Source organism: Solea senegalensis, linkage group LG5 (genome assembly GCF_019176455.1).
Source record: "Solea senegalensis isolate Sse05_10M linkage group LG5, IFAPA_SoseM_1, whole genome shotgun sequence".
NCBI classification, from domain to species: domain Eukaryota; kingdom Metazoa; phylum Chordata; class Actinopteri; order Pleuronectiformes; family Soleidae; genus Solea; species Solea senegalensis.
The window spans coordinates 13498433-13517033 of NC_058025.1; the positions used below are offsets into that span (position 1 = coordinate 13498433).

At 42.0% G+C, this 18601-nt stretch overlaps 3 protein-coding genes across 3 annotated transcripts; 1 reads left to right on the plus strand and 2 right to left on the minus strand.

Moving 5' to 3' along the window:
- Positions 1-43: 43 nt before the first annotated feature.
- Positions 44-3272, plus strand: LOC122769304 (pyridoxal (pyridoxine, vitamin B6) phosphatase). Its single transcript, XM_044025741.1, has 2 exons — positions 44-829; positions 2109-3272. Exons 1-2 carry the CDS (start codon positions 232-234, stop codon positions 2453-2455), a joined length of 945 nt encoding a protein of 314 aa, XP_043881676.1. The 5' UTR covers positions 44-231; the 3' UTR covers positions 2456-3272.
- Positions 3273-3366: 94 nt separating this feature from the next.
- On the minus strand, positions 3367-6496 carry mrps36 (mitochondrial ribosomal protein S36). The gene is made up of 5 exons (XM_044025742.1): positions 6236-6496; positions 5948-6048; positions 5242-5305; positions 4118-4326; positions 3367-3944 (listed from the first exon to the last, which is right to left on the minus strand). Exons 2-5 carry the CDS (start codon positions 5999-6001, stop codon positions 3927-3929), a joined length of 345 nt encoding a protein of 114 aa, XP_043881677.1. The 5' UTR covers positions 6002-6048; positions 6236-6496; the 3' UTR covers positions 3367-3926.
- Positions 6497-7611: 1115 nt separating this feature from the next.
- LOC122769031 (betaine--homocysteine S-methyltransferase 1-like) lies at positions 7612-11348 on the minus strand. The gene is made up of 8 exons (XM_044025291.1): positions 11267-11348; positions 10453-10585; positions 10203-10315; positions 9922-10113; positions 9662-9809; positions 8949-9131; positions 8542-8770; positions 7612-8095 (listed from the first exon to the last, which is right to left on the minus strand). The coding sequence occupies exons 1-8, from the start codon at positions 11282-11284 to the stop codon at positions 7918-7920; spliced, it is 1194 nt and encodes a 397-aa protein (XP_043881226.1). The 5' UTR covers positions 11285-11348; the 3' UTR covers positions 7612-7917.
- Positions 11349-18601: the final 7253 nt, after the last annotated feature.

Below are 18601 nucleotides of genomic sequence, written 5' to 3' on the forward strand. Positions count from 1 at the left end.
AAGCGCTGAAGTCTGATTTGTCCGGGCAGATAATGTGGGCGTGGTTACTCGTCAATGTTTATGTAGTCCAGTGTCAGTGTATGCAATAGCACGAAGGTCCCTGCTGCAATGTGATTTTATAACGCTGCTTTGCTTTTATGTCATTCCATCCACACCATGCCACCGATTTTAAAATGGCGGATCAATAACAGGTGAAACACGGAGGAAATCGAGGGAAACGGCGCCGCCGGGATGGCGGGCGCCTTTGGGTTCAAAAGCTGCCAGAAAATCCGGGGTCCGCAGATTAGAAATCTGTTGGAGGCGAAGGACTTCTTTCTCTTCGACTGCGACGGGGTCATATGGCACGGAGAGAATGCGATTTCTGGCGCAGCAGAGGTGGTGAACTCGCTCACCCGACACGGCAAAAACGTAGTGTTCGTCACAAACAACTGCACCAGGCCCCGGGAGAATTATGTGCACAAGTTCTCCAGGCTGGGCTTCACTGACGTGATGCTGGAGCAGATCTTCAGCTCGTCTTACTGCTCGGCTCTCTACCTGAGGGATTTCGTCCAGGTCAGCGGCCAGGTGTTCGTCATGGGCTGCGACGGACTGCGCAGAGAGCTGGAGGAGGCGGGCATCCCTTGTGTGGAGGAGGCGGACGACCCGGGCGCCACCATCTACGACTGCGCCTTGGCTCCCGACGTGAAGGCGGTGCTGGTGGGACATGACGATAAACTGACTTTTCTCAAACTGGCCAAAGCCTCATGCTACTTGAAGAACCCGGAGTGTCTGTTCCTGGCCACCGACACCGACCCGTGGCACCCGCTGTCCAGTGGACGGATACTGCCAGGTACGGAGGGGATGGTGTTCAGAGTTTTTATATATATATGAGAAGTTAATGTATGAATTAGCAGCGTTAACATTTCTTTTGAATTAACTTCAACATGTGGACTAAGGCACTCAGTAATTATTGGGGTTGATTGCGCCGGGTGGTGACGTCACCAATAAGAATGTTCCTGTTTTCAGGCCTCGCGATTGGCACCATTTTGAGATTTTGCAGACGGAATTTCAAAACCATGCTCATATTTTAATGTTACCAGCTGTCAATCACACGTGTCCATTCATATGTGCGGTACAGGGCCGACCCAAGCCTTTTGGGGCCCTAAATTGAATTAGATTCCCCCCCCCATTCTTCTCTAAATGGGAACACACATGACATAAGGGCTGCAGTGACTATTACTAATGTTTACTAAATTAATCGTCAACTATTTTGATAATTGATTAATAAGTTTGAGTGTTTTTTCAGTCGACAAATTAATTGATTTATGAATAGAAGAATTGTTAGTTGCAGCCCTAATTGACCTGTTTTTTAGTGTTTTATTGAAGAAGATCTGACACAAACAATTGAAAGGAAAAGGTTTATTTACATTAGATAAGTAGACTCATTTTACCATAGACTTCCATTCAAATAGAGTTTGTTTTGTAAACCACAGAGTCCCTCCCTGGTGGTGATCCAATACTACGTATTCTTTGTTCCTGGTTAGCTTTAACAAGCAAAATAGAATATTACATTCACTCTTTATACTGTGTTGTAAGGCTGTGTGTAAGACTGTAGTAAAAATAACATCACACAGCAACAATAACCATAACAACATGTAATTTTCTTTGTCCAGTGAGCGGAGGGGAAAGAGTCAAATGGTAGAGTCAACTGCCAACCACTAGTCAAAGGCTTAAATATAACACAAAGCTAGTATCAAAATATTTACATATTTATTGCACTTATAGAATCAACACAGTACCACACCATGAATTACAAATTTAATTTTAGTGTATCAATATTTTTGTAAGTTCTTGGTCTTACATTAGACCAGTACAGTGGGTAATATGTTATGGTGTCATGTGGCAATACTTCCTGTTTTAAATTTGCTCCAGTGAATATTGACCTGAAGCTTGAGTTTGAAAATTCTGTTAGTTAGGGATCACTCATCAAGCAAATCAACATGGAGAACAGAAGCTTTTGTTTGAGTTTAATACACAATATTCCAATTTCATCTTAACGCAAAGGAGACAAATATCAGTTGTTAGTTGAAGGAGAGGATTTAACCAACATTCACTGTACTCCCTGGCAGGTTCTGGATCCCTCACTGCTGCTCTGGAGGTGGCCTCAGGCCGCAAGGCCACTGTGATTGGCAAGCCCAGCCGCTTCATGTTTGAGTGCATTTCCAGCCAGTTCAGTGGGGTCGACCCTGCCCAGTGCCTGATGGTAGGGGACCGTTTGGAGACCGACATGCTGTTTGGGTCCAACTGCGGCCTTGATACCATGCTCACTCTCACCGGTGTGTCTCAGATTGAGGAGGCCCAGGAGTACAGGAATAGTGAGCTGACCACCAACCACAGCTTGGTGCCTAACTATGTAGTGGATACCATTGCAGATTTCTTACCTGCTCTTGAGGAACTGGAGGAAGAGGGTAATTGATGAGTCCTTTTGCCTCCAGTTCACAGCTCAGATTACATCTACTATCCTGCAAGTGCAATGCTTAGTCTGGTGTTTTCAGAAAAAAAAAGATCATTCCAATACAGACTGAACCAACCCCCATAAATACTCCTCAGAACCAAGACACTGTTTATGTTGTAACATAAACATGAATAGGCCACAATATGCTCCTCAAACTTACAAAGCAATCCAGTGCATACTTAAGTGTTTCTTATCGTGATGTGCCCATTTGTGACTTGACAGTTCCTTGTTGCTGTAAGTGTTTATATTAATATATGAATATACTGCACTTCATTGTTCAGTAAGTTCATTGTTGGTGTTAGATCTTGGGGGTTTTCAACATCCAGTTATTTTTGTAAAGCCATGAATTGTTATCGAGTGGCATTCATGTGTTTAGGAGCTGGTTATTTATTTTCGTGCCAACAAGGCAGACATGTACTTATTAACACAACAGTTTCCTCAAGTGTATTTGCCTGGGTGTGATCTCCCTTTGATTAATTCACAACTAGAGGAGAAAACAAAAACTGTGTGAGCTTCTCTAACCTCTGCTCGAGGCTGAAATGACAATCTGTTAGTCAAACAAGTGAAGTGTAATTTCACTTTTGGCCTTCACTGTAATGTTTGAGCTACTTGTGCCAATATTCATCTGAGTAATAAATCACAGACTCTCCTTGTTAGAAAACCAGTAGCATATTGATGGTGGCTGATCATAATGCACTGTTGTGACATTTTAATGTTGTTAATGTTTACCATATAGAGCATGTCCGCAACAGTAACAACAATAAATACTTAAAATTAATTCTGAATATGATGTTTCTGTCAAAGACAATGTCCTGTACACATTTCCTCGTCATCTGCTGATGTATGTATCCACATCAAATGAACACCACGACCAAAATACAATATTTGTTTAATCATTTAAAGTCCACACATGAACTCAACACCATTTCACTCAGTACTACTCCAGATCTCTCTCTTCTGCCCATGGTCAGTTTATTGCAGTGAACGACATGAAAAGCAAAAGACCCATGGTGTAATATTTATATGCACCTCGTGGTTGGATTAGGGTTTGATTGTATTGTATGTGAAGTTCTCACAAGTTGTAAGACAAAATTTCAAACAAGAAAAATGCTTTGAGCTGGAAATTAAGTTGAAAATAAGGTAATAACAAAACTGGAAAATGAATGGTAACTTTTACTTTAGTACATGAGGAAAACCAACTTATTGTTAATCACTCATTATGTACTGTGAGAAAATACAAATGTCTCTTGAAATGGATGTAATACAGAAATACAAATTAAATTTAACATCAAAGAACCATATGTACATTTTAACAAGGTTTATGTAATATTTTATTCTACATCATGTCATTTAGTTCTCTTGTACTGAGAAACAGAATTCAAGACACGTACTGAATTCCAGACTTTGGTTGCAGTGACTGAGTCGCTTCATGTCACTCTGGTCCACCACGCTGCAGCAAAGACAGAAAATATATTCACAGGTGAAGAACAAGACAAGGATGGGCCTAAAATGACACTGTTTATGTACATAAGGTAAAGATAATGGTCTGACTGTAATCAATAATTTTGAGGGACAATTCTTTTCAGTGCTCTGGGAATTTAGATGGACAATTCTTCCTCTCACCTGGATGTAGTCCATTTCTTCTACTGCCATTGGTCTCCTCCGATACCTTGCAGGGAGTAGCTGAATCGAGGACAGTGAATCTGGTGTGCCAGGGATCGGGGTCAAAGGCACATGAGGCCTTGATAACGAAGGTGGTGCTACTGCTGAAGGTGAACTGGCAGCGTTATGTTGTGGAAAGTTGACTCCTAATATTTTTAATGCTTCTTGGGCTGAAAATAGAAAGGGGAAAACAATACAACAACTTTAAACCTCTAGGATCAACAGTACATTGTAACAAGACAGTAGCTATGTTTACATATGCAATTTATTTAAATCCTATTAAACTCATTCTGATTGGAAATCTACAACTTTCTGTACAGTTTTAAACTGGACCAGAGGGCAAGTGCTACAAAAAACAGACAATATGCTGCCAGCAGGGGAAGTTGCAACATGGTAGGGTGTCAAACTGGCAGCCCGCAGGCCACATGCTGAGGCGCAGCTGCCAGCGAGCTGATAGAATATAGACAGAATATATTTGCTGGCAATATTTTTATAATAGACATCCGGTTGTAATTATTGCATTATAAAATGCATTACACTCAACATTAAATTACATATATTTGAGTTGTTTTAATTACAGTTATCCATTATGTGCTAAATGTTCTATTTGTTTCTCTGTTTTTGTGCATCATAACCATGTTTTTATTGTAAAGTATACATCATTCCATATCAAAACAAGCACTTTTACTTTGAAATTCTGTCTAATATCATCAGGACTATCTTATGATTGCCCATGCTACTAAACTGTTGTTTTTTTTCTACTTTTTTTTCTCTAGACCGGCCCCCTTTTGACCAAACAAGACGTTCACTGGCCCCCAGGTCATTTGAGTGTCAGGGACACTGACAACAGCTACTTAGATTAGTCCAAAGTTTAGTCCAAAGTAAGTAAGCAATGTTTCTTCATCGTCTTTGCACTTCTTTCGCAACAGCAATGTGAATAGAGAACACCTTCATTTTAATGTACAATGACACCGTGTGTCATTGGAAACATCCTAACTCTGCCTGCTTGAAATGCCCCTGAATGCCAGGTACATCACAGAGAGCATACACTTGTTAACCCTTCATTCACTTTAATGCAGACTCACCATTGGGCTTTGGGACCCCTTGTCTGTTAGGGAACTTGATCAGTGGAGCATGAGGCCGAATAGCCTGAAAAACCACAAAATTTCGACAGATGTATCATTCTAGCACAGCAGGTATGTTAACCACATTCCTAGCAAACTAGGTCGAGCTTAGATTAGCCTTTTAACAATTGGTTGGAGAAGACGGAAAACAACAGTAACTCAACCATAACTTCTTACAACCAAGGTTTGAAAAAAGACCATCTCTGAATGCACTACACGTTGAAAACAGATTGAATGCAACAGCTGATGACAACACGGGTGCCAATTATGCCACGTGTGCCTAATAAACCGAGTAGTAGCCCAGTTTCAAACAAAACGTGTTGCAACTAACAAGCGCTTACTGACTGTGTTGTCTTACTGTGGGTATTTTGGAACTCTGGACAAATTAGTTACCTTCCTGCTACAGTGACATACTGCCGCAACAGTAAACATGTCACTTAACTGTAGTTCTGGTTTAGCCTAATTTAAATTCGGGATAAACTCCGTGACAGGGTGTTTAGAGGTTTAACAAGGACACAACAAGGATACGAGGGCTCGTTAACGTTTGAACAACATTCTTCGAACAGCCCCAACAACACGAAAACTTATAATAATACGTTTGTATTTTTCTACTATTCGTATGAGCACAACACACCAAGCTATGGATTATTTTAACGACCAACGTTACCTGGATAACTCGAGCGGAGGGAGCTGCCATTTTGGAGCTGACTTTGCTGCCCATGACGACCTCGCTCGTTTACTTCCGGAATGAAAGGCTCTGCGTAGTACCTGAAAGACACCGCGAGGTGGTGCTGCAGTTACACTAAACCGTGATGATGGTGGTCGACCAGAGCCTACAGTTAGCAGGTAACAGGACAAATAGCACTCGTTTCCACAATACACGTTAGACTACATTTTACACAAACGAGTACCCTTTAGAGTTTGAATATTTTTACAAACTGTAGGCCTACATTACCTCTAGCTGTGTCTTCACCTCTGTTGAGTGTTGTATAGCAAGCAGCGGGTGACTGCTGCTGTAGGTCAAATCAGGCCATACCACAGTCTTGTCTCCTTAAAATTGTACATAGACAAATATATAGACCATAAAACGCCACAAAGGTCCTTAAGACGTCAAATTAATGTCCCATATAATATATTGAACATCTCATAAAGAGCGGAACTGAAAGTGCTCTCCGCGCTGAGCCACTATGACAATTATCATGTATCTTTAAATTTCACCCTGTCGATATAAAGAAAAACCTGATCAGATGGTAGACTCTCGTCCAATCATGGTCTAGCATAACAGCAGAGATGTTTTATTGGGGAAGATGTGTCACTAGCACGAAAGTCATAGCACGTTTCAGATACAGTTTATCATATATGGATGGATATTAATTTAATCTAATCTAAAATGATTTAATACATTTTGAACACGCAAACTGAGTCGATTAACCCTGTGGCTTTCTGGTGTCCTGGAGTCGAAATTGAATTAAACTGTACTTATAGAGATATAATAATAATTTAATAGGTAATACTCATCTTGACTATAATATAAGATGTAAATGGTTAATATGCCAATATGAGACAATGGTATTTTTTATATATTGATATTTGTTCTTTTATAATGGCAGAAAAAGAAAAAAGCCCTGCTTTGATGCACTTCCTTTTAGGTGTACATCTTTATTACAAGGCTCTTTGTAAATACAGCTAAGCATTTAAACCCTGATACCATATCACTGCCATCTACTGGACCCCTAATTCATTGCAGGATTATGCCAAGTTTTGTGTGATAAAGCTTTGTTTTTGACTTGTTTCTAATTATACATTCATGTGTAAATAGCCCATATTAGAGGAATAAACACAATTATTTAGCGCTCTGTTAATTTACAAAGGTGGCCAAGAACTTGCCACAATAGACTTTCTGAATGTCTTTATAGTTCTCTGACATATTGTTCACAGCAGAGTCACTTTTATCAGAGGTCTATTCATAATATTGCTTGTGATCATTGAGTTCACAGATCTATTTCTACTGAGATGTGTGTGTGAATGGGTATGAACAATGAGAGATAGAAAATGCGCTGCACATACTGTAGCTGTGCTGTATGAATGTAAGAGTGAATGGCAAATACTGTATCAGCTTTGAGTGGTCATCAAGAATAGAAAAGTGCTATATAAATACAGACCATTTACCATTTAACATAGGCCTATAATTCATTTTGTTAACAGTTTTTCGTTGATGGTTGCATGATCATTGAAAGCACATGTTAAACCTGATAAAGCAGAGATAGCAAATGTCCCCGCCCTCCTTTCAGCCACCCAGTCACAGCAGAAACGGAAACTACATCACAAGAGTCAAGTAACCAATTCACATTTTATTTGCTGTTATTTTATTACACAAACTGGTCCTTGGTCATGGAAAACATACAGGTCCTGATCTGATCATTGGCCAGTTCCTAACTTGAGAAACCTCTGTGGCTTCACTTAAAGTACGGTTTTATAATCAACAGAGGCACAGACCAGTGCTTCTCTCAAGTGAGGAGTCTGTCCCTGACATGATGTTTGTTTGGTGTAGCACTTGGTGTTTCCAGAGACTGTGCTCCACTGTGCAGCATCAGTAGTTCCACAGCATGGCGGCTTGACTGAAGGAGGCAGACAGACTCAGTTGCTCTTCGTCCTGCCAAACAGCTGTTTGAGTTGGTCTTTACTGGTGGCCTCTTTCTGCTGCATGAGATCAGAATGGCCCCTAGTGACACCCCAGCTATCAGGAGAAGACATGGAGGGACAGTATGGACGACCGGAGGCTGGCTTCAGGCTCTCCCAGTAGTCACGACGGGCTCTGCAACAGAAAAAAAAGACAATACGTCATTCCCTGGTGCTGTTAAAGAGCTCAATATGTCACATACTGTATGTCTGGGCTTTTGCTAGGGGAGGCATAGATATTAAATTGCGAGATATTGTGATTTGCTCCCCTAGAATCTTATTTCTAGTAGCTTGAAAAAGATAAACACCTTAATGTAGAAGTTTCCAATTTACCTCAAAACATTTTGGAAGTTGTGTTTATCAGTGTTGTAATTATGTGATTATGTGTGTTATATCAGGCTGTGTTCTGTTTTGAGAGGCTTTATTCATTGTTTATTAAACTATTTTCTTTCACCACATAAAACACAATTGCAGTATAAATCAAAATGGCGCTCTAGTATTGTGATACAATCTTGTGACAAAAACATACAATACAACCCTATAAGGTGTGTATTTATGTTATTCAGTGGCTGATTTACTGACCTGGCTCTGACCCAGGGCTTGGTGTGCATTTCCAGACCCGCTCCCCAGCTGCCATGTTTCTCTGTTGCAGCGGGGACGATGCCTCTCTCAACGGCCAACTCCTCTGCCACAGCCCTGATGTGGTAAGGCTCAAATCCACAGCAGCCACCAATGAAGCGAATGCCAACATTGTAGGCCTCTCTGGCGTACTTGTGCATGTCCCAGCGGGTCATAATCCTGGGCTCCAGACCTGAAAGAAGATTCAGTGTTACACACTGGGGCTGCATTTGATGAAATTGTGTATTTCTGGTTTCTTCTTGGCACAGTGTAGCAGCAGAGCAGCAGAGGGCATAGACCTATGCATTCACAGTGAGTGCAATTTTACTCGTGATCGCATTAACAGAACCGGAAACTTGAAATGTTATTACCGAAGGGGAACTCTGGCAGATCGATAAATCCCTGACAGTTGCAGTCAGGGGTGTGGAATGCCAGTGGCTGCACCATGTAATGAGCCTTCAGACCGGCCTTCTCCACTCCCTCCTTCATCATCTTAACGGCCTGCACGCAGGTCATTGGGTCAAAGTGGCAGTTGACTCCAACAATCTCGGCACCTAGAGGAAAGATCGTGCAGTTGTGTGAGTGTCACAGATAAGCAAAGGGAAAATTCATATTAGGGACATGGCAATAACTGCTGTTCGCATTTTCAGTTGTAAATTTGACTTTGAGCCATAAACTTGGCTCCTGTACTCAGTGCCCTATCACAGAGATGTCATATGAGGACAAGATGCGTTAAAGCTGCAGTCAGCAGGACCTTATTTTGATTGTTGAGTTTAATTTATAGGTTATCACCACACTGTCCTAAGCTCCTTTAATCAGATTCGCACATAACTGATAATCTGAGGCAATATCTTTATCTCTGAAAGTCAATGCTGATATAGACACTTCTTTTATTGTCTTTTATTGTCGGAAACTCTTTCTTTATTTAGGTTCCTTTGCAGCATATGAGGTTTTTTGTCAGTAGTGTAGCTCATGTAATGTTATGCCCTTATTACCAGTGATACCGGGGTGGTACTTTGTATTATCATTAACCAAGTTAACAGCATGTTTTGGACATGGGTCAAATGAAGACCACTGAACCCACCAGCTTTGACCAGCTTGACAGCGCACTCTGCAGGTGAGACACCGTGCATGTCTCCCTCAGGTCCGATGCACAGGGAAGCAGCGACAGGCTTCCCTGTGGCCTTCAGCACCTCCACAGCCCACACGGCCTCTTCAACATGCTCAAAGTACTGCAGCACAAAAAAACCAGTCAAGCCACGAGAGAAGACTAGAAGTACTAGAAAATTGCACAATGTTAAGATAGAATTAATATGGCTGGGATCAAATAAAACAAAAAACTACCTCAGCAATCAGGAAGTCTACGTCTTTCTTGATGAACACATCCAGCTGTTTCTTGAAGATGGCCTTCACGTCTTTCTCACTCTTACAGCTCAGGTAGGACGGAGTCTGAGAGACTCCTCCGGCAACCAGAGCATCGCCCTCATTGGCAACCTCACGGGCCAAATTACAGGCGGCCTCGTTGATCTGAGCTCCCTGTTTGTAAAGAATAAAAACTGATGTTTATCTTAAACAGAAACACAATTCCTAATGGAAGTTCATTTATGCTGCCTTATTTAACTTACAGTGGAGACGAGCGCGTTGCCCCTGTTCTCCAGTTTGTCATCACTGGCGTAGAAGGTGAAGGTCTGCATGACATTGGCTCCAGCCCTCAGGAACTCCCTGTGCAGCTGTCGCACTGAAAATCAACAAAAAAACAAGTAGAATTATAGGGCAAACCAAAAGAATGATGACAGGGAACGCCTGCATAGATTCTTGAAGAAGCAATTTAAGTTGAAGTAGAGTGGCGAAGTTGGTCAAATCGTAAGTTGTCACCTGCTTCAGGGTACTCAACAGTAGCTTCAGGAGTCCATGGACCAGCTTTCACGTAGCCTCTCTTCTCCAGGGCAAACACAAAACCTCCATCACCGATCACAACCTCATCAGCGTTAAGACGCTCCAAGATTCCCTGTGGCGATGGAATAGTGCAGGCTTAGAATGACATATTCAACATATTCAGGCTGGAGTTGAGCCGCCTGAAGACTTTCACTCTGGGATGTTGGACTTGTAATTTGTCATTATGCCTTGTGCACTTCTCTCCACTGCTCCGCTCATTTCCATCTGCACCTTTTGATTTCAATATGCTTGACTGTCACATTTAGACCACGTGTAACCACTTAGAGTGCCTCAATCTGAAACTGTACATGTATTTCACTTTAGTGGTATGGCGTTTATACTGTTGAGTAAATAGTAAGCAATTGCTGTCCCCCCCATGCATTCAATTTGTAATATGTCTTCATATAAAAAAAATAAAAAATTATATGAATATTTGTGGGGTGGCAAATTCTATATAATTATCACAACAATTAAATTTAAGTACATCGCTTCTGTTTTTCTTTTTGATTTATATTTTCACTGAAGATATTTTATCATTAAAGCTACATTTAACATACTCTAAATGGCAAACTTAATGATGAATAATATCCCCCGTCTTTATTAGACTGAGCTGAAAGAAAACACTGTGTGGTGTTTTCACTAGGACACAGTTGTCTTAAATCTCTAGGTGCAGTATTCCTGATGACATTCCAAGAAAACAACTACATCAGATTCCCCGCTGGGAGCAGACCTTAGGCAAAAAGTCATCACATACCTTCTTTCCTGGTGCCATATTCCTACAGCTGAATGGACCCCTAATTGCTCAGACTTTGAGGAGCTGAAGTGACAGCAGTGAGGTGCAGACGGCCATTATAAATCTCACGGGCGTAGGGGAGGGGTCTACGTATGAGCCATTCTGATTGGCAAAGGACAAGTTACACAACGACAGTGTTTACTCCTTGCCCTCCCTTATTGAGCTCAGCTGAATGAGAGTATTGCAAATTTGTGGCCACTAGTTTGGTGCGGATTATTTATGAGCGCTGGTGTGTTTTTACCTGTTCTTGTGGTCAGGGTTTATTTTTTTAACTGACATGGAAAATACACATTAAGCCACTTTGAATAAACTAGAAAGGAATGCAAAATGTGTGACATATGAATTGTTGGAGACACTATTATGTCTGACGTTAAACTTTTTCCCTTTTTCTTACGCTGGGTAGTGGAGCAGTGGTACAGTGGGTCGGTCATCTTTCATCTGGAAGACGAACCCTGGCTCCTCAAGGGCAGGGTGGGGCACTTTTATCAGGGCATTTAACTCCAAATTGCTCCTGATGGCTGTGCTGACAGCAATATGTGATAGAAACAGACTCATAGATGCATAGTGTGAATGACAAAACTGTATTGTTACGCAGATTTGAGCGGTCATCAAGTCTACAAAAGCGGTATTCATAAAGACCATTTTATGAGCTCTTCCATTGGTGTCTTAAAGACAATGGCCTTCACCTTTGCAATGGCCTTCAGTTAGAGATGCTCCACTGGCTCCCAGTGCATTTGGCAACTTCCTGTGCCAGGTCACAGGCTGCCTCATGAACCTGTGAGCCCTGAAATAAAGAGGCAGTTGATTATTGTCCTTTGTGCAACACAACTTGTGTGTTTATAGATAAATCTTTATTATTTTTTCCTCATGAATCTGAATTTGGTGATTCTCAATATCTGACCCTGTTCTTGCTTTGAATGTTAGATTAAATCCTGCCCTAAGGAACTCCCTGTGCAGCTTGTTTGGTCATAGGTAAACACATGCATTTTTGATCAATAGGTTGGTAGAAATGCATGGGTGTGTGTGTGTGTGTATATGTGTGTGCACGCTCTCTTACCAGCCTCAGGGTGTGTAGCCTTTGGAATCCATGTCCTCGCCTTTACATATAACCTCTGAGAGCAAACATGAAGCCTCCTCTGTCTCTCCAGCATTCAGACGTTAAAGGACAGAGCAGAGGGAGCCATGGGTCACAGTTACCCTGCGATTGTTTTACTGGATTAATTATGCATATACGCTGAGCGATACACGCTAATTATCAATGCGGTTGAGGGATTGACAAATGTCAAAGAGTGCATTGAAGGTTTTATGATGCTGTATGTGTTTGCAAGAGAGAGGCTGCGGCGTAGGTACAAAGGTGCAAAGATAAAGGCAGTTTTATCTTGAAAGTCTCCAGCAGTGACTGCTTCAGTCTGGCTGTTTCACAAACCACACACACACGTGCATGTTTGCACAGCATTCGTATGAGGACACTCATAGAAATAATGCATTCCCGAGTCCCTTACCCTAACCTTAACCTTAACCATCACAACAAAATGCCTAACCCTAACCCTAAAACCAGGTCTTAACTCTCAAAAAGCCATGAGGACTGGCCCAAAATGTCCTTACTTTCCCTGGATGTCCTCGCTCCCTTTGGTTTGTTTTTTGTTTTTTTAGTCCTCACAAAGACACCCATACAGGAACATAAGCACAGAGTAACACAAATAATAAAGGACTGTTATTAAACTTGACACAGGTAAGACAGGAAGTGTGGTTTGTATTCACAATCCAACCGAGTCCATCTCCAGTTCAACATGAAACTTGTTCCCACACCCCTTGCACTTTGTTGTAAACTACTGTATGGCAAGCCGTGGAAGTGGCAGTTCACATTGGAGTGAGATAAATGAATGGTTCCAGGGTTTAATACACCAAACTATACTTTTTATTTTTTATGAAACCAATGCGGTCCTCCTGCTGCTTAGAGGAGTTTCCTGGAATGTAGCTCCAATGTTTACATGTATGTAAGTGTTCTAACATTCCTGTTAGATGATGGACGGTTTGTTTTTCTCTAAAATAACTAAATTGATGCTTCTGCAATAAACAGCAAAAAGATAAATTGATTGCTATAAAACGATAAGTGATTCGCCATTTAGTCAAGAAAATAATCAGTGTATTAATCAATAATGATTATAATCATTAGTTGCACAGCTTTACACATATATTACCAAACTCCTTTGAGATGATTTTATATTATATGGCCAAAACAAGGCTAACCAGGTTAACCAGTAATATGCCCTCACCTGGTCATAGCACATACACACACACACACGCACATACACAAACACAGAGGGAGATCAACCTTCAGTGTTGGGGTCGTGTGTCGTTCTGTCAGCTCTGGGTCAATCCAGTTTCAGGGGGAATTTCACAGCGGTGTTTATCAACAGAGTCAAAGTTCAGAAAAAACGCCTCCCGTCTATATCTGAGTAAAAGATGGTGAACAGTGTGAATTCGATTTGACTCGACCATGTTCACCTTGACTGAGCAAAGGCCGCATAAAAGGAAAACATGTCCCCAACAATAGAGCGGTTATGGCCCTAAAGAGATCTCTGCTCACTTCACTTACTACTCGCATTACATCATGTTGACTAATAGATTATGTACGTCACAATAAAGGAACCAAATAGTTCATGATATTCTCACTTTATGGCTTTAAGTGGCATTTTCTCTTTGCAGCCATAGCTAGTTCTTGCAGGCTGAGTCTGGACCTGAGGACATTTGTGCAGTTGGACCAGGACCAGAGGAGGAGGAGATCAAGTGAGGACTGTGGCTGTTTGACCTGGGGTTAGTGGTGTTAGTGGGGGACTCTTCACAGTGTGCTGCCGGAGCTGGAACTGTTAAAAGGGTGAGGACAGGGAGCGAAGCTGGTTTGGGGGGAAACCGACCAGGTTTGAGGCATTTGGGTAGAAGGAGAAGAAGGAGAAGGGTGCGGAAAACTGTGGGGGGGGGGACACACGCTTGTTATAGCTGTGGTTAACTATTGACTCTCTTCAAACTGATAAATGTTGAACTGTCACATGATCCTTTGGCCATGAGATAATGTTCTTTGCATCGCAAAATGCATCACAAGCTGTAGTAACGCTGCTGCTCTTTCAGTTTTTAGCGATAGACTATCAGTCATTTATGTTTCCGCTCTGACTGTGCGTGCATGTGTGGACACTAACTCTGGATGCGTTCTCCGTCAGTCATCTTCACTCATGTTTTGTTTTTATTTGTGTTACGTCACGCTCTACTCCCCCCGGTTCCAGTGGAACTCCTTCTGCCACTGCAGCCCCCTGTTTACCTCCACCCCTTCCTCTGGTCCAATCACAGCTCAAGCTGAGCACGACTTTCTGCTGAATCTGTCCATTCTTTGCGGATTTGTGGGCCACAGAAGTATAGATAGGGAGAGAGACATTGGTTTATGCAGATTGTGAGAAAAAGAGAGGGTGAGCACCCTGTGACCTAATAAAATAGGATTTCTCATTTCTTACTTTTCCCATGCACGTTAAGGCACCTATGATAAGAACTATAGCAGCTGGTTTCAACACACTCCTTCTCAGTTTGTTGTTCTCCTAAACATGCTTCTCTCTTTGTTACTAAACAAAGAGAAGATGGCAAGAACTACTTTGTGACACAAGAGGGCACAAGAGTACAGTTTCCTCTGTCGATGCAGTGGCTTCCTCTCTTATGTACGGAGCTGATTAAAGATAAAATAAAGTTGTGATGCCAATTAAGATGTACCAAAAAATACCACAGGTCACCAAATAGATGGATAGATGGTTGAATTATTAGTAGAAGTTTTGCTGTTTGTAGAAGTTGTTTTCAGTGTACTGAATCATTAGAATCAGTTAATTAAAAATATTTGTTAAGTACTTCCTCTGTGACCGGAGTCACTGACCTGCGGCGTGATCGCAGGCCTTTAGCAGTGCTGTCACTGAATACACCAGACTCCTCTGTTAAATGATGAGATTTTAGACATTTACGTGATCAATGTTAAGATTAACACAAATTTTCAGGATTAAGTCTTTTAATTGATCTACAGTTTGGCATCGTTCGGTTTGAGTCGCGTTCTTCCTGTGACAGCACGCTGACCGATCAGTACACGTCAACCTGACGATGTCATACATAGCTCAGCTCGGTTGAAACTAAAAAAATTTAAATTAAATTAAATTAGTGTCACTTTGTTAACCACAAACTCCCTGTACCAAAGTTCATAGAGAAATTAGCAATGTTTCATTTTGGTGCACACTCGTTACTGGTCTAATGCTGCTTCCATCAGTAAGTTCATTGTGATTTTGGTGTTTTTTGTTTTTTTTGGATTTACCCAAGTGATAAACCAAACAAGCAGCAGTTAAATGGAAGCTTCTGTGTCCTTGCAAGCTAAAAACACTTATTTCCTCCATGGACATTAGTTAGTGGTTTACAATCTCAGTTTCCATTAATATATTTTATCAGGTTATCCTTTTGTTAATTGGCTAAAATGTGTTTATCCTCATGTCCCTGCCGGCAGCCATGCTTTTAGTGAGAGTGAGTGTCCGTGTCTCAGGAGGCTGGAGGATAATGAAATCATATATCGTTGTTTCCCTTGTGTTTATTAGCAACTACAGATGCGTGGTCTGTTTGTGCAGACACCTGTATCCATGAGATAATAGGCTGTACTTCATTTTGGCAAAACAAACAGCAGTGAATCACTGTTGATCATGATTAGGTTTGAATGCGTCATGGGATTTTACTTGAATGAGCCAGAGGACGCTACAGCATTTTAGTCGATTTCATAGATAAACATTGCACATTAGAGAGAAAGAGTTAAAGAATATGTGAATATTCACCAAATAAGATCATCTGCAGTGTGTGTATTTCTGTGCACACACTCATGAGTCAGAGATAGATTGAATAACCCCAGTGTTTTTGTTTTTTAGATGTGATACACAACTGCATTATCCATCATTCTGAAAGTGTGTTTTTGGCCACAGGACAAACACCGGAGGAGTGTTTATCTTTTCACATAAAATCATGACTTTACTTTAGCTTGGCTTTTCCAAGCAGAGACACTTTTCTTTCTTTCTTTCTTTCTTTCTTTCTTAACAGTGTGTGTGTGTGTTATGTGCTACTTTCTTTCTTAATTTTGTCTGCACCCCTTAAAGTAAATATGTGACCATGTATTTAAATATCTAAAACCGCTCTTAAATTTAAATGATAACAGCTACTAATGAAATTGAATTCCTTGTTGGAATGGTCCAAAAAGGCAGGGCCACACACAGATAGAGACAAACAACCATTCACTCTCACACTCACTCCTAGTGTCCAATTCACCTAATCCCCACATTGCATGTTTTTGGACTGTGGGAGGAAGCCGGAGAACCCGGAGAGAACCCCCACACACACGGAGTGAACATGCAAACTCCATGCAGAAAGGCCCTTGTTCCAACCAGGGCTCGAACCCGGGTCTTCTCGCTGCAAGGCAAGAGTGCTAACCACTACACCACCGTGTAGCCCAGGCCCTAGTGTAATTAACACAATTATACCAACCTTTATTTTCACACAAACATTCTCATCTGTACACACATGCACAAGGAATTGCATCATGGCCTAATTTCTGCACAGAGTGTAACTTCCTCCCCACAACCACTAACCATCAAACACAGTCATCCATCCCAGTGTCTCCTCAGTCCTGTCTGTCTTTCCCATGGAGTTACCCCACAGCTAAGAACATCTCCCTTCCTCTGAGACCAGCGCACCAGGAGGACCACACGTATCTATTTACAGACTCCTCTGCCTCCCACTGTGTTCTCACCAGCACAGCACACACAGACAGATCTGGTGTGGAGAAAGGAAGTCCTGGAGGCAGCGCCAACCAAATGACACGGCGGCTCGGCCAAAGTGCAGAAGTGGGGCCCCTGTGTGAGTGAGGAGACAAACTGTGGATTATGAAGTCTGAGGCTGTGAAGAATGTCAAGAGGTCGGCGTGAAGGACTGCACTTATCATACTCCCACTCCAGCATCCCATGGTGGAAATGAGAGATGGTGTTAACAGGCTGAGAAAAGGAGTTCTGGGTGTGTGTGTGTGTGTGTGTGTGTGTGTGTGTGTGTGTGTGTGTGTGTGTGTGTGTGTGTAAGGTTTTCTAAATGGCTTGAGCAAAATAACAGAAACTGTGTGCAGCAGGAATGCAATAAATACCGTTGTGGTGAAGCTTAGGCGGCACAAACAGCAGAGGTATGGGCAGAATATTGGTCAGGAATAACATCATGGCAGCATTACACGGCACAATTACAATTTACGATTCAAGTGAGCAATATTATTTTTTTTGTAACGCTCTAGTGCATCGGAATCACTGACATCTAATGGTGAGACTGCAGATTGTAACAAACAGAGGACTCTTTAATTGTGTGCCTCCCTTTCCCACACAAATCAAGGGACTATGGTGGCTGCAAAATTGCAAAAAGTCTGGCTGCTCTGGTTTGTCTGTAGAAACATGGCCCTGTGATGATGACTGGAGGAACTGTCTGAAAGGCGGAACCAGTTTTTGATTGACAACGTTGCAGAAACATACGTGAAGGCACATTCACATGATGGTTTCTCATACAGTATCTCTTACGGACATTCAGCAGTGGATTCTTGCCTTGGCTTTACGCACTGAGACTCCCTCAGTCTTTTCATGATATTATGAACCGTACAAAGTGGGAGACCTGAATTTGTTTGCAATCTTGTGCTGAGAAACATTGTCGCATAGACTTGAATCCTTGGAGAAAATACTCCTTTTTATACCCAATCAAGAGACGCTCACCTGTGAACCATTAAAGGTGACATAGAATGCTTGTATCACACATATATGTTCGTTATGGAGGTCTACTTACATATATTAACTTGTTTTCATGATTAAAAACCTCCTAATTGCTGCAAACGAGCCAATCAAAATATCTCCTCACTGACACTCTCGTCAGCCGCACCGTTTCAGACCAAAACCACACCCCCAGAACGTGGTCTGTGTTGTGATTGGCCAGCCAACGAGAGCTTTCCCACTGTCCTGTGATTGGCCAGGTACCTGGAAGTGACGTAAGAGATAGGCCAGCTCTCAGATACACAGCTCCCCCTCTGGCACGGTGGATTCTCTGCATCTCAGCAGCTACAACGAGAGTAGTTCTTCTTCTGCGGTTGAATGTACGCAACCGGATGTGCCCGGACTAGTGCCCGCACCAGGAGGCGCTACAGTGGTGAGAGGAGTGGTGAGGATTTATGATGACGACATCAAATTAAGGAAGTGCCGAGCCGCTTCGCAGAGC